Raw genomic sequence first — 20,635 nt, forward strand, 5'->3', positions numbered from 1 at the left:
TGTAAGTTGTTGCAAAATTTAGGTAGAGATCAAGTTTCATTCGGTCATTCAGATACTGCAGGCCCGAGGGGGACGTGTATGCGGGGGGAAAACCCTCCAAATATTTTCGCATGTGTCAACTTTTCCAAACAAAATAAAAGGAGCTGTTTGGGGGGGGAGGGGGTGAAAAAGGGAGAACCTTTTTCCCGGCCGCCACCTCCTACCCCCTAAAAACACGAGGGGTATTTTTTGGTTTTGGTTTTGTTTGGGGCTTTTTTTGTGTTTTTTTTTGTTTGTTTGTTTGTTTGGTTGTTTTTGGTTTTTTTTTCCCTGGGAGATACCAAAATCCAAGGAATCAAAAATAAAATTAACCAAAAAAAAAAAAAATATCCGGGGATCTTTTTGCTCTCCGGCCCGCGGACCTGCAGCGGGGCCCGGGCGGTGTGGGAGCCCGCGGCGCTGGGCAGGGGGCGGCGCGGAGCAGCCCCGCGCAGGCTGCGCGCCCGGCCGCGGAGGGGCTGCTCAGCCCCTGCCTGCCGCCGGCCCCAGCCTGGGAGCCTCTGGCTTCCCCGAGGCCCGAGCGGGGCTCTCGACTCTCAGCGTGACAAAGGACATCGCAAAGAACGATTTGGATTGGTTTTGTTTTTTGTTTTTTTTTAACCAGGTCACAAACATTTATTAATTTACACCAACGGTGGACAAAATTCTGTTGCCTTTTCCACATCAAATTATTCACAGATTCTCTCAATAAAATAGATATGACGGATGCACAACCAGTGAAGAGTTAACTGGACTCCTCTCATTAGCTCCCGAATAATCTATATACAAATAATTACCAATACACCAAAAAACCCACGCACGGAGGGGGTGGGAAAACGGGGATTAAAAAAAAATAGTATGGGAATTCTCCAAACTTCCTGACGGATCCGATTTTCTTTTAAACGTGCATTTGAATGTCTAATTGGGGAAAAAAAAAAAAAGAAAGAAAGAAAAAAACCCGCAGTCCTGAGTTTCACCGACTTTTCTTCTTCTTAAAAACAAAGAAACCTTAAACAGTGCCTTTTAAAACCAAACCCGAAGCTTCAAAGAAACTAAAAATAAGATCGGACCATTAAAACATTTTCTTTGAGAGCAGGGGAGAGACGGACACACATGGCAAAACCACCCGGCACGGAGACTTGCAGGAACGAGAACGGGCTCGCTGCGACCGGGGGCGTCCGCAGCTCCCCTGGCCGCTTTCCCAGGCGATCTGGGGGATCCCCGCGGAAAACCCGCACCTCTCAAAGGAAACGTTTCCGACCCTAAGACCGCTTCGTTCTTCACATGCCCCCCCTCCGCCCCTCACACGACGTTGCGTGTTCAAGCAGCCCAGGTCCCAGCTTATGTTACGGCCACTTTATAAATACGCTTTGGCGCTTGTAGGACCAAATCGTGTTATTCTTTCCCTCCTCCCGCCCTCCCGATTTGTTGAATTATTATTTTTTTTCCGAGCAAAGAGAGACAAACAGATCTGGATGCCACTGAGCCTGGAAATTAAGTAAAAATAAAATTAAAAAAAAAAAAAAAAAAGAAATATTTCCTACCTTAAAACACAACAGGAGGAGATGGGGGGGGACACGGGGAGAGGGAAGGGGAGCAGTTTCGGAGGAGCGGGGGAGAGCTGGAAAGGGGCCGTTTGCTTCGCGACTCTCCCCCCCATCCCCCTCCCCTTCCCCAGTCCCCAGCACACTTTAAAAATGACAGCTGCTGAGGGTTGTGATTTTACTGGAAAAGTTCTGGGCCGGCTGGAGGAGCGGCTCGTGTGCCAGGCTGACCTGGGGCTGTGCCGGGGCCAAGGCGGGGCTGAGCATGGCCAGGACCTGCGCCGGGGGGCCCGCCTGGCCGGCGGGGTAGGGCGCGGCGGGCGCGACGCTGGGGTTGGTGCTGGGCGGCGGGGGCACGGCCCCCCCGATGATGTTGTCTATGGAAAAAGAGGGCCGGGAAGGGTGGTTGGTGCCGCCGCTGCCGCCGCCGCCGGCGGGCGAGGGGTCCGGCTTGAGGGTCTGGAGGAGGGCGGCGGGCAGGGCGGTGGGGCTCAGCTGGGGGTGGTAGAAGGACTTCCTGCAGTTCAGCTCGCCGCCCAGGAAGGAGGGCAGCCCCGAGGCGGCGGAGAACACGGAGGCGGCGGCGGGAGGCGGCGGAGCCGGTAACGGGCAGTGCGGCGCCGGGAAGGGGAAGGCTCCCGCGGCGCCGCCGCCTCCGCCACCGGGATGGTGGTGGTGGTGGTGGGGGTAACCCTGGAGCTGCAGGCCGTAGTTGTAGCCGTAAGGTCCGTAGGCGAAGCCGGGCAGGAAGGCGGCGGGGTCGGCGGCCCCGGCCCGCAGCAGCAGCTCGGGGTGCGGCGGGTGCAGCTGCTGCTGCCGCTTGAAGCGCTTCCTCCGCCGCAGGAAGCTCCCGTTGTCGAACATGTCGGCGGACTCGGGGTCCAGCGTCCAGTAGTTGCCCTTGCCCGGGTTGCCGGGCTCCCGGGGGATCTTGACGAAGCAGTCGTTGAGGGAGAGGTTGTGGCGGATGCTGTTCTGCCAGGCGGGGAACTTCTCCCGGTAGTACGGGAAGCGCCCGCTGATGAACTCGCAGATCTCGCTCAGCGTCAGCCGCTTCTTGGGGCTCTGCAGGATGGCCATGGTGATGAGGGCGATGTAGGAGTAGGGCGGCTTCACCAGCGGGTTCTTCCCTCCCGCGCCGCCGCCGCCCGCGGGCGCCTTCTCCCCGGGCGCGGCGCCGCGGGCGCAGGCCGGCTCCGAGCCGCCGGCGGGGGACAGCCGCTCCGGGGACCCCCCCATGCGCGCCTTGGCAGCCCCGCTCCGCGGCAGCGCCAGCCCCAGCGGATCGCCGCCGTCCTCCTCGTCGCCGTCCTCCTCGTCCTCGTCCTCCTCGTCGTCCTCCTCCTCCTCGCTGTACTTGCCCCCATCCTGGGGCGGGCCCACCACGTCGATATCCGCGTCCTCCACCTCGGAGAGCTGCTCTTCCTCCGGGGAGCGCTCGGACATGATCCCGCAGCCGCCGCCGCCGCTGCTGCCCAAAGTCATTGTTGTGCGGCCGGGGCGGCCGGGGCCGGGCTCCCCCTCCCACCTAGCGGCGGCTCCCGGGATGGGCCCGGGGCCGTGCCGGAGGGCTGCGGCCGCCGCTGGGACTCCGCGCCCCGGCGCCGCCGCTCCGCTCCGCTCCGCCCCGCTCGCCGCGCCGCTGCTGGCGGGGCCGCGCTGCCGGCTGCGGGGTGGTGGCTGCGGAGGGAGGGGCGGCGGAGGGGGCGCGGGGCGGGGACGGGGGGACCGGGGCGCCCGTGGGCCGGGCAGGGCGCTTGGGAGCAGCGATAATAAATAATGGTGATAATGATAATAAAAAGAGAGAAATTGAAAAAAAAAAAAGGGGGGGGAAGGTAAAAAAAAAAAAAGAAAAGTGGGTTTTGTGACGGCTCCTTGTCTGGTTGGGGGGAGGGAGGGGGAGGGGGAAGGGAGGGGCAGGGGAAGAGGGAGGGGGGAGGGCAGAAGTGGGGAAGGCGGCTCCCCCCTCCCCACCCCTCCCGAGCTGGGACCCGGTGGAAACGCTGCCACACTGCGCCTGCTGCCAGCGCTCCCCAGGCCTTTATACGGCCGTCCCGGCATCACGTGGCGCCCGCCGCAGCCCCCACGGGGCACCATGAGGGACTGCCTGGCCCGGTCCCCGGGGAGCGTGTCCCCCGCCCGAGATGCTTTCGAGGAAAGGCGCTGCCCGCTCCCCTGGCGCTCGGATGCCCCCAGCTTGTCTGGAGCCGGCTGCTGTAGGAGGGGGCCGATCGACGTAAAGCCCCTCCCCGCCCCAAGAGCCCCGCGGCGCTGGAGGCTCTCAGACCCCATTCCTGAGCGATGCGACGGTCGCCTTCCTCCGCCCGGGGGTCCGCGGAGGGTCCGCTCTCCCCCTGAGGGCTGCCCATCCCCGAAGCCGGGGGATGAGCCGCGGAGCTCCCGCAGCCTCGCCGCCAGGGACCCTCACTCCGCCAGGACCGAGCCTTCGGCCCCTTGAGGGGTCCCGTGAATTTGGGGATCCCCGCTCCCCTTCTCCACGCGCTTGCGTCACCGACACGTCACGGCGGCCGGAGCACCCTGCCTGGAAACCCGCCTCCTCCGAGGGCTCCCACAGAAGGGATGCTGCGCCCGGCAGGTGCGGGCCGGAGGGCGAGGAGCAGCGCTCTGCGAGCCTCTCCCCCCACGAGCAATAACCAAAGCGAAGGCTGTGCGTGTCCGCGGGGTGCTGGGACTGCTCCCGAGCCCCGCATCCCCGCCCGGCGCGCCTGGCCCGGCCGGGCCCCAGGAACCCCTCGGGAATGGGAATATCCTGCGGCCCCGGGATCTCCTGCCTCCGCTTCCCTGACGGCTGGCAGGAGGAGGTGGTGGGCAGCAGACACCCACCTTGTCGGGGGCTGCAGGCGAAGCGGGAGAATTTCCTGCTAAACAGAGGCACACGAGGGCCCCGGGAGCCACCGCAGGGTCCCCGCGGGTGGCAGAGCCCCGCTGCCCGCCTTGCACTTCCCTGGCGCAGTCCGGGGAGCACGTCCAGGGCTGAAGCTGCCCAGCCCATGGCCCGTAGGTGGCTGTGACAGCAGGTTGTCCCTGTCTCTATCGCGGACGCTTTGAACCACGCTCGCGCGGTTAGGCTTTGGTTCGGTTTGGTTTTTTCCATTGGAGGCTCTGCAAACACGAATCTGCTTTCCCGTGGGAGGATGCCTGGGGAGGGAGGAAGGGGATGGGCTCCTCCAAGGGGGTACCACGAGGAGGTGTCCCCCCGCCAGGGCCACGTTCGGCAGTGTGAGAATCCGCGGTGATGAATTGCCAGGCTCTGCCGCTAACAGGTGCGAGCATTTGGTGATAAAATCTCCAGCACTAATACCGGGGAGCCGGGCCAAACAGCTGCGCGGCCCCGCTTCCAAATGCCGGTCACAATTACTCAAGCCCTAACGACTCGGTGCACAGGCTCGGCGAATTCGGCGGGACCCCGAGGAGAGGGCAGAAGCGGACGCCTCCGTCCGCACATCTCCAGTGCAAGCAGCGATTTCAGAGCCCCTGCGCGGAGCCGGTCGCATCCTCCTTCCTCGCCGCCAGCGTGGACATCGGGAAGAATTTCTCGATCGGAGTGGAAAAGTAGAGGGGAAAGCGTGCTGAGAGTTTCTCGGGAAGGTGGGAAGTCTGTCCCGCGGGCGCGTCCCAGCTCTTGGGGAGCTTTCCTGAGCTTTCACTTTTATACTTCTTCGATGTTCCTAACCTGTGTTCACAACACATACGCATATATCTCCCTCTCATAAATTTGCCTCTATATATATATATTCAACTATATCTATATTTATTTTCTTTCTTTTCCCGATATATAATTTTTCATATAGAGAAGTACATATAATTGTATAACACGGAGAAATGCCTCAGAGATGCCGCATCTTTCCTACCAACATTGTTTAAACTCTCCGTTGATCAGCCCGGTGGAAAAGCGATAGGAAGAACAAATGGAAGAGAACGGAGAGGGAAAAGACCCGAGCCGCTTTCCATTTTTATTAAGTAAAATAATAGTTATGCCTCCCCTACATAAACGAAAGTGTCATAAAAAATTCCGAAGCAGCTGCCAGAGATTTCGACCACACACACAACGGGGCGATTGAATTTCCACTTGGTGCATTTCATGGCAGCGAGGAACCGCCGGGAGCTGCGCCTTGTGCCTCTGCAGGGCAGCGAAGGGGAGGGCTGGGGGGGCAGCAAAGTGACGCGCTGCGAGCGGCCGGGGGCAGGGGACACCGCCCGGGGGATGCTCCGGGGCAGAAGATGCTCGGCCGCCCCCCGGGCCCCCCGGTCGTGGGGCAGCTGCCTCCCAATGGCTCCGTCCGCAGGCTGGTCCCGCACGGCTCGAAGTGAAACAGATGTGGGTGTCTGCTGCCTGCCCACCCTGCCCTGCCCCGGCCGCCGGCTCTCCCCCTGTCTGCAGAGGTGGGCAGACCTGGGGGGGGGAGCCCCCAGCAACGCAGAATTCGGGTGCAGTCGCTTGCTGCTATAGTTATGGACATGGGGACTCCGATGGGGTGGAAAATGTACGGGGGAGGCGGGAAGGGTGGATCCGAGGCGCTGCTGATGGGATGCGGCCGGTGCCTTGTCCCGCTCCCGCCTGGATCTGGCTCTGCCGCTCAGCATCGTGCACCCTGAGCAGCGGTGTGTCCCGGTCACCCGGCACCGACCCCATTTCTGCCTGTTTCAAGGCGCATTGTGGTCCCCGTTTAAGTGGGGGATGATCCACAATGGAACGAGAGGGAATATGAATCCCGCTCTCTCTGTCTCCGAACGGCTTCTGCTCGCCGAGTCGGTCTCAGCCTCGGCTTTGCCATGCAAGATCAGCTGCAGAAACAAATCAAAACGAGAAAAAGTACCTAAACTACACCCGTCCCGAGACGATTTAGAAAAGGGAAACCCTGGAGTGAAACAAACCAGATGGTCGGATCCCAGACACGGTGCACACACACACACTCACACACACACACACACCCACACACTCACACACACACATACGCACACACACGCACTCCCGGCCGTGCATCCACACACGGAGCGACGGGCGCGTTTTAATGTGCGCCGGGGTAAGAAATGATGTGGTCTGCCGAAAGAAGAACCCTATTGATCTACACGAAAAGATTGCTTTGTCATCGCCCCGCTGAGCCCGGGCATGCTAGGCTAGGAGGGAAGCATTTTTCCTTGGGCAGATTTTTAATTTTTCTGCTCTCCTCTCTGCAGTATTTCCTTACAGACAGCCTCGCTTCCCGTTTGAACCCAACTCTGCTTTACATTTCACGTTAAATTGCAGAATCAAACGTGCGTGGGGATGAGTGCTGCTGGAGTGGAGAGAGCCTCCAAAAAGTCTCAAAAGTAGGGAAAGAATAAAAAAATTAAGGCCATCAACAGATCATTATGATTTTTTTCTCCTTTAAATTGATTTTCACTGTCTTTCCCGCCTGCCTTAATGAGGTGTTTGATCCAGGCGTGTGGGGTCGGTGTTTGATGCCCTGCTGACGGCTTCAGCAGGTGGATCCCTACGGCCGAGGTTTTCCCACTGGGTGTCCCAGTGACTCCGCCGGGGTCGGAGATCTTCAAAGCTGCAAAACTAGCCACAAAGACCAGGCATCTTTGTTTGTTTGTTTTGTTGGTTTTTTTTTTGTGGTTTTTGTTGGGGTTTTTTTTGTTGGTTTTTTTTTTTTTTTTTGAGCGTTATTTGGTGGGGGTGTACCCGGCGGGCAGAACGCGACGCCCGGAGCAGCGCAGGGTGCGATCGCTGCTCCTGCCCTGGCACCGGCCGTGCCCACCCAAAGAGCATCTCCCGGCGCGGGGGTTTAGCGCGGGAAAGCCCCGGGAGGTGAAACTCTTGGGAATTGTGGAAAGTTCAGCTCCAGCCCAGCCGATGTTGCTCCCACACCCTTCCAGATGATCTGTTGGGTTTGTGATCCGTAATCGTTCTTGTTGCTTCTGCCGAGCAGCATCTAAATTCGTTTATTCCGATGAGAACCGCATCTACAAGTCCCCCAAGGCTCAGAGATGGATTTTTCTTTATTACCTCGTTATCAAGCTTGGCTGACCTCTAGCTTCTCTGAAAACATGAACAAGATGGACCTGCTGCTGCCTGGGCTGCCCCAGGGGTCTCTTTTTCCACTTATGTGATTTCCTTTGATATTATTTCTCCTCTTTCCATATCCCAGGCTCAGACCTTCAGTGCTCCCTGCAGTTCAGCCCTTTTTCCAGCCCCTCACTGCCAGCTCCCAGCTGCAAAGATCAGTTTGCAGCCTGCACACCACGAGCTCCCAGCGCAGGGAGGTCAGTGGGAATGGTGGTGACAGATAGTGAGAGACACATGAAATTCCCAGGTTGAAAACCCCCGGAGCCAAGGGCCAATATCCATCCCTGCAGCGTTCAGATGTTGGACAGCTCGGGTTTGTTGACTTGACTTTTCAAATGTAGGTGTCTCAAAATCCACACCAAAAAAGGCCTGGATTTCAACGAAGGCTTTTCCCAGGAACCCTATTTGCAGGGCTGAGCCCCCATGAAACTTTGGAGCACAGTTATCCCTGTCTTTTCTGTTCCTCAAACGAGTGGGAAACATGGTAAAACACATTCATTTAAGTGCTATGGTCTGACTTTAGGACCTTAGTTTTGAGCTTGCAGTTCCAAAACTTTGCCTCCTGCTCTTTCTTCATAACAGATCCCATCCCATGTGGGTTTGGAGCCCACTAGAAATGCTCACACACAGCTTAACACTCAACTGATTAACTCTGACTTGCTCTAAGCCCTTTTTTCGTACCATTCTTCATCAATCCGACATGAAAAGAGATACACACGCTTACATGACTCAGAGGAGCACAGCATTTTCAAGCCATAAACCACCAGGTGCACTTTTGAGACTCACCAAAGTCAGCTCTCCTGGTTGCCATAAAAAACACATTAGCCAAAGGCCAATGCATGTGGAAGGCAATTATGCTCTGGCACATGGCAATGTGTATAGAACAGCCTGGTAACTGTGCCTACCACACAAGGAAAAATATCCCTGTGAAAACAAGCCTGCTAAATCACTTCATTCTTTCCAAAATCCCCTGAAAATAGAAGGAAGGATTTTCAGGGTTTTTTTGGGAGGTGAGAGATATATGTGGGAAGGAATCAGATTTTCCAAAAGTGGGTGCACCAGTGCAAGAACCGGAATAAATGGCCAGAGCAACAAGGATTTAGAAACTCATTATGAGGTTTCTGAATCCTGGTTTTCCATGTTAGCATCTGATCATGCCAAACTTGTCCAGGAAATCCCTGATGCTGGGTTTTCTGCATTCAGCATTTCAGCAGCTCATGCCCACCTCACCCTCTGAGATCACAAAAGTCCATTTCTGCCAAAGTGCCAGTTGAGGACCTTCAACTTGGGTGCCAGAAGCAATACAGAGAAGGCCTTCAAAGGAGGGAATGACAGAGAAGGTGGAAAATTACTGGAATATAACTTGATCAGTATAAAAAGATTGGGTTTTTTGTGTTTGTTTGGTTTTTTTTTGGGTTTTTTTGTGTTTTGGTTGGTTGGTTGGTTGGTTGGTTGGGTTTTTTGGTTTTTTTTGTTTGTTTTTTTTTTTTTTTTAATGTAGAAAATGGCTGGGGATAGGAGCCTTTGTGGAAGTATCCGGCAATCTCCAGCTGGGAATCAGACCCTGGTCCATCAGTATCCTTCTGAAAAATCAGCCCAGCATAAACGTGCTGATATCTGTGGAGCTGCCTTGCAAAGAGCTTCATAAACACATTTTGCCTCTTGACCTTATATAAGATTGCACAGAAATATAGCACAGGACTCCTTTTCCCTGTTCCCATTTTGGGAGGGAGTTGAATAAACAGAGAAACAACTACAACCTAAAGTATGGGGAGAGATGTGGGGCATCTCACACGTGTAGAGAAGCAGAGGCAGAACCAAACCCCTTAACCCTCTCCCTTATTTAGTAAAGAACTGTCAGGTATTAAACTGCACCACTTTGATATTGTGAACATGCACAGAAGGGTGAATCTCAGCTCCAGATGGGTCTGAACTTCAGTTCCTTTCTTCAAAGCACTGAAAGAAATTGCTATCCTGAACTGCACAGGGCAAGAGAGGAGAAACCTATCAACACACAGATTAAAATTAACCCAGCCACTCTGGGGGTGTTGAGGCTTCACATACACATCCCCACTTCTTGCACTTGCTGCAGGTAAGCTGCTGCTTACTCTTGCTGGGAAGAGGAAAATGGATCACTCACATGGAAGCAGCAGCACTGAGGGCTGATGAAGGAAAGGCTGATGTTTCACATCTGGCTTTATGTTACTTGGAAATTCCTATGATTTCTTCAAGATGGATATTTAGCATCACCCAGCTAACTGGATCCCAGCAGTGCTCAATATGAAATGCCTTTTCTTATTAGCATTTTCCAAGCTTTTATATAATCTAGCTATTGAGCATTCAGATTGTGATCTAAGAGGACATAAGTTAAACGTTCCCTGCAAGTACATGGCCGGGGTCCTGCGGGGACGCAGGCTGGTGGGCTTCCCTCCAGTGCAGAGATAAGCGTGCCATCTAGAGGAAATCCCTTTCATTGCCAGCACTGGCAGCTGAAAATTATCCAATAAAGCATAATTAACCTCTGGCTTCAGAGAAAATCCTCCACCCGTGCCCTGCTGCTCTGAGCTGCTGCACAGGCACGTCGTGGCAGGCTGCTGGTGCACTGAGGCATCGGGGTGGTTTGGGAAGGTCCTGAGTGCTCGAGGGACATCCCAGCCCCCCCTGGCACCAGCTGGCCTGACCCTTCCCCAGTGGTGCTGCCAGCTGCCCAGTCCCCCCCTCCCTGCCCTGCATGGGGAAAGGAGAAAAAGGCGGTGAGGGTGTTTCCATAGCACACGTGGGTGCCTGGGAAAGGCAGGGAGGGGCACACAGGGCGGGATGAGGAGGCGGGATGGACCAGACAATGCCCTCCGGTGGCTGCCAGCAGCGGCTGGACCCGCGGTGCCCATGGCCAAGGCACAGCTGAGGCCCCGGGTGCACTAAGGGAGGCAGTGGTGGGGCCAGCTCCTCCACCAGCAGCTCCCACCCTGTGGAGCACATGCCTGTGGAGCCCTCACAGGGGTGTGCAGAGCACAGCCTACAGTGGGGAGGGGGGCCTGGCCTCCTGTGGGGCAGATCCTCATGTCCACTCATTTTTCCCAAAGAAAAATCTCCTCCACAGCTTTGTCCCCAGGCTGGAATGCTCTCACATGCTGCTGCTGGCATGGGCAGCCTCACCCAGAGCTTCAGGCATGGTTGTGGGTCTGGGACACGGGACATCCACAGCTCCTGTGCTCAGTCAGCCCCCAGAACCTCACAGCATCTGTATCCCACACCTTTCTCTTTTTCTACCGCCTCCACTGCAGCACATCTGCAGTCACCAGCACCAGGCTGTTGTCCCACTAATGAAAACAAACTCTTCCAGCCCTAAAGACAATTGAAAAACAGTGATCTTGGTTCAAGCAGAGGGACAAGTGCTACTCTGCAGCAGGCAGCTGTTTTGTAAAAATGGGAAGCCTTGCAAAAAACCAAAACCTTCAGAGATGGAGAAAGAGCAGGAAAGATCTCACACAAGAGACACCTTATTCTGCAGAAAAAGCAGGAGCATGCTTCAGCAGGGATTATTTGGAGAGAAGCTGCTATTGCATTGATCTGTTCGTATTCTACAGGATTTTTTATATATATTTTCATCACTTTTACTGAAAGTTATTCTCATTTTCCACACTATCTCAGAAGCTCTCTGATGCTCTCAAGTAAGGCTACACTCCAGCAGCACTTTTTAGGTTTTAATGGTCATCTTTTTCCATTTTGAAACCTCCCCACCTTCTCACCCATACCTGAGGACTCTCAGGCTCCACTCATGGCTTGGAGATGCTGCTCTCACCACTGCACAGTTGTTGTTCTCTTCCCAGCTCCATGGCAGGGAGGGAAGATGTGGATGTGTCCGTGGCTCATTGCAGGCTCTTGTCACTCACATGGAGCAAAGGGTTTCATGGCACTGCCCTGGGATCTCCTGCACTTTATACATCTCCTATTTCCTGTCATTACTGAGAAGAGCCTAGCTGCAATAAAAATCTGGGCTCCAATCCTACAAACACTTATGCCTGAGCTTAACTCTAAGCACGTGAGCCGTCAAAGGGGACTATTCATGTGCTTAAAATTTAAGCATGTTCTTAAGAGCCTGCAGGCCTGGAGTCTGTCAGTGGAGGGATTTGTGCCTTAAGCCCATATTCTGGGTCATTATCCTTTTCATGTCTTCTCTGCCATCTCAGAAGATGCTTCAACGGGGAATTTTCAAGTTCTTCAATAAACTTTGTCTTCCAGAGCAGGCTGGATTCTTGCCTATTCTATGGGGCAATTCTCCTGTGTTGCCTCCCCTCCCCCTGTGAGCGATAATCCTGTGCTATTTCATGCTTGGCCAGACAATTAAGCCCTCTTGCTGCTTGGCTCTGTCTTTGTTATGTATAATTGTTCCAAATAATTAGCCACTATTGCACGCTATTCTGAAACTACTTTGTATTGCAATTATACTTAGAGGGTGAGCATCAGCTGGGGAGAATCCAAGCAGCAGACAGCCTGGAAAGAAAGGGCTCGGAGCCGGGGGCGGACGGATACGTGCTTAAACCAACACTGTGGAAAACCTAACAATGAGTAACCAGGCAGGAGCAAATGCGGCTTGGAGAGGGTCTGCGGCTGGTGGGGTCCGGGCAGGAGAGCCGAGGGTGGGCCACAGGGCCTGGCCTGGCTGTCACCTGGCTGCCACCTCGTGGGTGCTGCCCACAGTGCAGGAGGCAAAGCCACAGCCAGCTCCCATCGCTTCCGTGGCCACCTGAAGGGAGCATCTTCACCAGGTGGCCGCTTTAGCCACCGCTAGGGAGCACGGAGCTCTGCTGGGATGGGTTTGGGGTCTGGAAAGAAAATGCTCCCTCCTAACGGTGTCTTTGGGATGGCAAAACTTGCGATTTCTTGAGGGTGAAGGCTCTGGATGATGAGATGGGCTTGGCAGCTCCTGTTTTCCCATGGGTAAACACATTTCTGTTACAGAGGAGTGCTGCATGAGATGCTCTCAGGAGGGAGTTACAGCTCCATATAAGCATCTTTCTGAAAGTGAAAATAATGAGGCACAGCAGAGTCCCCTTAGCTTTACTCAGACTCCTAACTTTCAAGAAGAGAACATCTGAAAAGGGTACAATCAAGACCAGGGATGGCCTGGCCTGCACAGGTGAACTAATTCCTCTTCTGAAACCCATGGCCTGCTCAGAGTGAAGAGCCAGGGAGGTCAGTGAGCTTGGACAATTCTGTACTTTTTGAGGTCCATTTGCTCCAGCCAGATTAGATCACTTGAAACCCCCTGAAAATGGATCTACAGATTAAGTTTGGTTTCCAACACCTGATTAGCAGGAGAGTTTTAAAACCAAGATGAGATGATTCTGGTGCAGATGGAAAGCACCCAAAATGTCTAAGACCATCAGGCCCATTCTCTCCAGAGGTCACACCCTGCAGCAGGGCTGATGCAAATGGAAAATTAACTTTTCCCAGGTGTGTAAGTGGCTCAAGTGCACTTTTTCTCCATGCAACTCCTTGAGCTGCCACAAGCCAGAGCTGCTTGCTGGTGCTGGCATGGCACAGTTGATTCATTACATTCATAAACCCAACTGCTGCAGTGGAACCACTTCAGCAAGCACAGTACAAAGGCTGTGAAATGACTTCATCCCAGATCTCTCCCAGGAGCTTGTAGGTGTTGTGCTGCCAATGCTGAGGCTCTGCTGCTCTGCCTGGCACTTTGGGGTGCTGTTAAGAGCCAGGCCAGCCCCCAGCTCTGCCATTCAACCATCGTGCAGCACATTTCAAACACAAAGTCAGGCTGCCAATGAGACTGGCTGCTGCAGAGGAGTGATCTGTCATCACCAACCCCTCCCAGTCCATCAAGGACGCAGATTCTCACTGTGCTTCTGCTCCTTTCCCTGTTTTCACTCTAGGGAGAAGAGCTGCTCCAGGGGACAGCCAACACAGGCCAATCCTGTGTCCTGTGCCCAGCGATGGCTTAGGAAACGGGCAAAATAAGGTATAGGCAGAGAAACCCTTTCCCTTTGAGACCTCCCCAAGTGATCAACTGGTGTTTTAAGCCCGGAGGTTGCATCCAGCCCTCCCCGAACAAACTCCACAGTGTCTCATCCCACCGCATCCCAAAACTCCCCCACGTCCTGATCCCCGGCAGCCGTGAACAGCATCTCCAAGGCCGAGATGCTGCTGGGACGTGCTGAGCACCCCCCGGGAGCCGGGAGCGTCTTCCCAGGGCTTTCCGCTGGAGGTCAGTGTTGGCCTGAGCACTGCCGGCTGTCCCTCCGGAGGTCAGTGCTGGCCTGAGCACCGCCGGCTGTCCCTCCGGAGGTCAGTGCTGGCCTGAGCACCGCCGGCTGTCACTCGGGGCCGTGTCGCCCTTTCCGCAGCGTTACAGCCCTGGAGTGAAGCGGCGGAGGGCAGCGCGGCGTTGTTCTTGCCCTGTACAAACACAGCCGCTCCGTCACCTCCTCCTGTCCTTGTAGGAACTTTCCGAATGCAAAGGATCCAAACTTTACATAGCAGGACCCCCCACACCCCGATGAGCCTGGGCAGGGCTGACCCCCAGATGCTAATTCGTTCAAATCTCATTATCACCTGGCAAAGCCACCTCAGCCAGTCCCACTGCACCCACTGCCCATCTCCCCATCACTGCCTGACTTCACCAACTCAGTCTTGACCTCCAAGAAACACCACTGAATGTCTTCAAGCTGTGTATTTGCAAAGGGCCAAGTATTGCATAGAATAACAGCAAGTTATGGTGTAACATTTCCAGCCCTGAGACTGTCAGTGAGCAGCTGGCAGCATCCAGAAAAAACCTAACACTACCAAAGGGACTGATGTGTTCTTCAGGAAATGTGTTTCAACTAAAATTCCAGCTAGTGCTGTGTTTGTTTGTAACAGGGTGGAAAACACTATTTGTAGCTTGGGAATATAATCTGGAAAGAGCATTTCTCGCTGCTTGTTTGAACCTGCTGGAAGCAGCAGGAAGGTGGTACAAGCACGAAACGTGCAGAATGCTGCTGTGCACAGACAGACATGGCAGCTCAGTCGGCCCTCCCTGCATAGCCAGAGTTTCCCAGGGAAAAACAAACATCTTTTCAAAGTGGCAGCTCATTTTGGCTGTGTGTTTCTGAATGTGCAGCCTGGGTTATCTGAAATCAGCCTGATTTGCAAGGAGTTATTCCCTGAGAAGTCAGAGAAGACAGCCCAGATCACTGCTAAATCTCTTTGGTGCTCGGGATGGATTCCACCTCCCCCATCAGCATCTCACAGGCTCAGGACAGAGCTCTCCCCACCATGGGGAAGTCCAGAGCACCTCTTGCCATCACCCTGAGGTATGACATTCTTTCCACAATCTCAGAAAGCACAGAAAGTTTTTTGTGAAAAAAAAAATAAAACCAAACCCTGTCTTCTGTGTGAGCTCGAGATTGTTACAACTGTCATTACATAATATTCCCTTAACTCCCTAAATAAAGAGGGGAGGATTTCCAAGGAGACTTGATTTCACAACTGAAATCTGAGTGACAATTACTCCTGTTTCATTCAAATCCCTCTTATTCACTAAACAGGGACATCGAAGAGACACTAAGACAGATGAAGAGCTCGGGTATAAACTTTACAAAGCTTAAAACTACTCTGTCCCAGCAAGGCTCATGCTTTACATGACACCTTAATCCTACTAATTTGCTAGATTCACCCTAACTGTAAACATAGCTTTGAAATGGAAGCTTAAAAGCCTCGTTGGGATACATTAACTTAACCAAGAACACACTCTTAAGGCATTAGTTTAATGACAATCACAATACAAGTTGCCAGAGTTTTGTGCATGTGAGGATTAATATCCACAGGAAAAAGAAGAAAAGGGGTTTGTTCCCCCTGTCTTCCACCTGTTTGGCAGTGAAAGGCCCACGGTGAGGGTGGTTTATTGGTGCTTTCAGGGGGCTCTGGGCTGTCTGGCAGATGGGGATATTCCAGGGAAGATGTGCAACCCAGTGCTGCCCACCAGGGGTTGTCCCAACACACCAGGATGGGGTCATCGGCTCTCTCCAAGCCTGGTTTTTGGGGAGTCAGTCACTGTGGGGTCTCACTCACACCAGACCCGCTCTTGCACAGGCGCAGGGGTGGGTGGATCTCTTGCAGACGTCCCTGAATCTGGAGCTGGATGCCACTGTCCAGAAAGCCCCACAGCGGGAGGGCACAGGCAACTGGGGGACAGGAGCAAGTCACAGCCCAGCCCCCTTCAGCCCAGCCCTCATGGCTCCACCAGCTCAGAGGCATCAGGAACTTGGAAAATCCCTTCCAACACCAGCTCCCTGCTGTCTCCAAGATGACTGGGGATGAGCCAGCTCAGCTCGGTCTAAGATGTCACAGCTTGGCCAACTCTTCCCAGGGCATCCCAACCAGGCAGAGCCCCAGCATCTCCTGCCCACCCCCTCCAGCCAATATTGGTTTTATTTCAGGTCAGTAGCTGGTTCTCCCCTGCCTCAGCAGCCCTCCTGCTCAGGGTGCAAACCCAGTGGAGTCACAGCCCCATCAGCCACCAGACCCAGTGCTTCTGGCACACGTCTGGCTCCGACACCCTGGGTACTTAGGCAAGATTCCAAAAGTTCTTTTGTTAGCAAAACATTGCAGGATCGGGCCCTGGGAATGAATGTGAGCTATGACAAATGTCCTTTCTGCTGACTGTCCTTGCAACTGATTATTTCAGCACCCCCCTAGGTGATCTGTGCAGACAATATGTCACAGGCAGGCATGGCACGTTGCAAATTTCCATTAGACAGAAGATGTCTGCCTACAGATATCGTATGGAGAGACCCAAAGTATTTCAAGGGCTAAGTTCTTTCACAACGCTCTTTCTGAGCAGGGTTATTGCCAGGGGGAAAGCACAGAAGCTGCTGCTGGGACAGGGTGAAAGCTGAAAGGGTAAAGCGGGATGGACCAGAGACAAGCACTCAGAATCTCAGCTGAAGATGGCAGACCAGTTTTTAGAGACAGATGGAGGCCAAATCTTAAGGAAACCAAGAAGAAAAAAGCATTTTTCCCCCTCCACTCTGATACTAAACCCACTCTGTTTCTGTGGAGCACACAGAATGAAAGAATGAAAAGCCACAAGGCCCCAAGCTGTGGACAAAAGCTGATTCTGTGGTACCTGCCAGCACACCAGCTTTTGTTCCTGCCGAGCAGCTGGGGAATGAGATGCTGTTTTACACCAAAGATGAGATGATTTCCAACTTTTCAGAAAGGAGAATGCCACAGGAACTACAGAAAACTGCTCTGCTTCAGAAGACACCTTTGAAAAAAAGGAGATAAATCCTACCTTGGCACTTTTACCCAAAGAATGTTTGCATTTTTAAAAAATGTAAATCTGGGGATGGGGAGTTCTCCCTTCAAATCTTGTCAGGTGGTCTGGCTGGGAGTCCTGCAAATAAATAGCAGCAGCCTAGCCAGTGAACAGGTTAGAATTTTAATTGATTTTGTTGCTAGGAAGAAAAACTGTGATCTCCTAATTTGATGGGCTAAATCAGAATTTCACCTGCAAGGGATTCCTTGGAGGGAAGACACATTCTCTTTATGCAAATGGGAAACTATCAAGTCAAGTAAGAGCTGTGTGGGCAAGCCATGTAGGAATTACCATTTGGTTTTAAGAAAATCATAATAAAAGAGTGAGCTTTAAGAAGCATCACTAAAAATGTAAGATGTGGCAGTGTCACAACAGCAGCACGAATCCATCTCCCACCAGTTACAAAACTATAATTTCCTCTTGCCAAGATACGTCCAGAGCCAGAGGAACAGCAGCACTGGTCATGTTGGAAGAAAAAGCTTTATTTTAAAAAAGTCCTTTCTAACAATAAAAGTAATTTTTTAAAAATAGTAAAAAGGAGTAGTCAAGTTGGGGTTTCTTTTCCTACAGGGAAAGGAAATGATAAACATCTTAAATATTCATTTAAAATCCAGTGAACTTGTTTAGTGGTTTGGGGGCTTTTTTGATAACTTTCGTTCCAGTTACACGGGAAGCACTCAGGGAAGAGAGGAAAAAGCCCATTTGAGAGAGAGTTCCTGCATGTTACACCATGCACCGCTCCTGAGTGCGCTCCTGCCGGCCCTGGGGGTGCCCCGGGGTGCGCTGCTGCGGGTGGCATCCCCTGGGCACAAGGACAAGCGTGGGAAGCCCTGCCTGGCAGAGCCACAGAACTCCTTTTCCGGGAAGGAACGGAGCAGATAAACAGATATCACCTTGCTCCGCTTCAGAACAAGAGAGAGAGAGGAATTGAGTCCTCCCACACGCGTGTGTGTCCGCACACAGCCCGGGACCCCCGATCCACCCCAGCTGACCCCACGGGAGGGAGAAGTCCGCTTGTCCAGAGCCGCTGCTGGGAGCGCGGGGATGTCCGGCCCATTGCCGCAGCCCCATCCATCACATGTAGCGCTCCAGGCCGGCGGGGAAGTTGGGCTGCCTCATGTACGTGTTGCTGGAGCCGAACTGGCCGAGGGGCGAGGCGGAGAGCCCCAGGAGCTGCTCGCCGTGCTCGGCGCAGGCCGGGGCCCGCATGGCCGGCAGGGCCAGTCTGCTGGGAGCCCCGTAGAGCTGCGGGCTGCTGGGCGAGTAGCTGCCCTGGGCTACGGGCAGGTGCGGGGGCGAGGCGGCGTAGGGGTACGCCAGGGAGTTGGGGCCGGCCCGGCCCAGCAAGCCGGGGCTGACGGGCTGTGCCTGGAAGCAGGGAGGCTCGGAGCTGCCGGCAGAGCAGGCAGGAGCCAGCTCGGCCCCGGGCAAGCCCAGCGATGGGTGGCCCAGCTCGGAGGGCGGCGAGGGCTGCAGGGCCTGCTGGCCGCTGATGAGGCTGTCGATGCTGAACATCCTGGGATGCTGAGCCGGCGGCGCTGCCCCGGCCGCGTAGGGGTGGAAGACGCTGCTGGAGAGCTGGGGGCCGTAGCCGGGCGAGCAGAGGGCATTGGGGTAGGGCGCTGTGGGTGCCGTAGGGCGGCCGGCGGGCGGGGGCGTGAAGGCGCTGGAGTTCTGCATGTAGCCGGGGTAGGTGGTGATGTCGGTGCGCTTGAAGCGCTTCCTCCGCCGCAGGAAGCTCCCGTTGTCGAACATGTCCTCTGCGGCCGGGTCCAGTGTCCAGTAGTTGCCCTTGCCGGGATGTCCGGGCTCCCGGGGGATCTTGACGAAGCAGTCGTTCAGGGTGAGGTTGTGGCGGATGCTGTTCTGCCACTTCTTTGGGTTCTCCCGGTAGAAGGGGAAGCGCTCGGTGATGAACTTGTAGATGCCGCCCAAGGTGAGCTTCCTCTCGGCGGCGTTGGCGATGGCCATGGCGATGAGGGCGATGTACGAGTACGGGGGCTTGCCCCGCTGCACCGGCCGCTTCCTCCGGCGGCCCCCGGCGGCGGGCGGCGGCTCCTCGGGCGGCGGCGGCGGCGGCGGGGCCGGGCTGCTCCCAGCGCCCCGCGGCTCCGGCTTCACCGGCGGCGCCTGCGGAGAGCCCCGCGGCGGCCCGGGGGAGCCGGGGCTGGCCGCGGGGCTGGGCGCCGGCAGCGTGCACATGCCTCGCAGGCAGGGGAAGCCGGCCGCGTTCATATACGGCCCTCGCCTTCCTCCTCCTCGGGAGGATGGGGGGGAGCGGCGGGAGAAAGAGCCCCCCCGAGGGGAGGGGAAGGGGAGAGGGAGGGGAAGGGGAGGGGGACACGCTCGGCGGCAGCTCCCTGCGATGGGGAGGTCGGTCCCGAGCCGCTTGGCAATATATAGGGCGGTCGCCCCCCCGGAGGGGCGTGCGGTGCCGGCCCGCCCGGCCCCTCTCTCCTGGAGGGAGGAGGAGGCCCCCGGGGAGGGGTCCCGACTCCCAGGACTAAATCCCCCAGCCTCTCCTGGGGTTCCTGCCATGACCATGCCCCCCAGCGGTCCCTCCCCCGGGGGTCCCGGGGCCAGCGCTGCCGCCGCCTCTCGCCCCGGCCCTTCTCGGCGACGCTTCGCTGTGCTCGGAACTGGAGCTTCCTCCCAGGAGAAAAACCAAACAAAACGAGTCCCGACGGCCAGCCCGGGGCGACTTTGGTGCCGCTGCCAGCCCCCAGCAGTAGAGCAGGTAACCTCCCTCCGCAACCCCTCCTGCGCTTGGATTTCGTTGTCTTTCTCTCCCGTGAAAAGCGCTCAGAGGTGGCCCCAACTCAGCGTCGACAAGAGCCAGCGGCTCTCTCCGAAACCAAGCCCGTCGGTTTAGTTATTTTGCATCTTGGTGAGACCTCCTAGGTAAGAAAATACTGGGAAAATGTTTTGTCTTTCCCCCAGGAGAAAGGGAAATGGCCCACAGAGCTCAGGGCTGCCCAGAGTGTGCAGGAAGGACGTGGGACAGGGACGGGCACTTTGGAGATGGACAGGGAAAATAAGGATCTCTTCTTTATCACTGCAGAGTATGAAGCTGAAGGAAGACACCAGTTTCAGAATTCCCTACTGGAATTCTGGAACCTACTGGCTTTCAGGAAAACCTCTTCAGTTCTCCAGAGTGAGTTGGCTGGGCAGAACTGCAGCCTCTCATCCTCGGCATGTGCCGCTGCCAGGGCTGAGGGGCTGCTGGCTGCTTGAGCAGCACCAAAAAACCTGTGAGCTTCCTCACTGTGCTCAGCCACTGCTCCCGAGAGTCACCTCTAAGGCAAACGCCTGCCCAAGGAGCCCCTGGCCCAGAGCAGGGAGGGAAGCCACTGCTTAAGGGAGGGCTGGACAAACCAGGGGGAACTTTTATAACCAGCTCCCAGCTTTAGGCATAGCCATGTGTCCCTGTCCTGGGGACACAGATGGAAAAGTACCATGAATGCAGTGGCAGATCCCTTCATACATCCCGCTGGAGTAAAACTTGAAGTCTTCAAATTTGCAATTTGTGTGAAAGCATTTCCAAGAGCAGAGCATAATGAAAGGTTTTCTCCACAGAGGCAAGCAGGTGAGCTTGACCAGGTCCTATCATCCTCCTACCTTCCTTTTTTGAACTAAAAATCTGCCCAGCCTTTTGGAGAAGGGTCTTCAGCCCTTTCC

At 55.2% G+C, this 20,635-nt stretch overlaps 2 protein-coding genes across 2 annotated transcripts; both read right to left on the reverse strand.

Moving 5' to 3' along the window:
• Positions 1–626: 626 nt before the first annotated feature.
• Positions 627–3,170, reverse strand: FOXD2 (forkhead box D2). Its single transcript, XM_030953384.1, is given in 3 exon segments — positions 627–2,201; positions 2,203–2,252; positions 2,255–3,170. Coding segments are annotated over 3 exon segments (1,335 nt in total). The 5' UTR covers positions 3,048–3,170; the 3' UTR covers positions 627–1,709.
• Positions 3,171–17,738: 14,568 nt separating this feature from the next.
• Positions 17,739–19,159, reverse strand: FOXE3 (forkhead box E3). Its single transcript, XM_030953639.1, has one exon. The coding sequence runs from the start codon at positions 19,157–19,159 to the stop codon at positions 18,032–18,034; it is 1,128 nt and encodes a 375-aa protein (XP_030809499.1). The 3' UTR covers positions 17,739–18,031.
• Positions 19,160–20,635: the final 1,476 nt, after the last annotated feature.

The sequence above is a fragment of the Camarhynchus parvulus genome, chromosome 8, assembly GCF_901933205.1.
Source record: "Camarhynchus parvulus chromosome 8, STF_HiC, whole genome shotgun sequence".
Taxonomy (NCBI): domain Eukaryota; kingdom Metazoa; phylum Chordata; class Aves; order Passeriformes; family Thraupidae; genus Camarhynchus; species Camarhynchus parvulus.

What these genes read in the sequence shown, in the direction of transcription:
- FOXE3 (XM_030953639.1), bottom strand. Translation starts at nt 19,159, where the DNA reads ATGTGCACGCTGCCGGCGCCCAGCCCCGCGGCCAGCCCCGGCTCCCCC.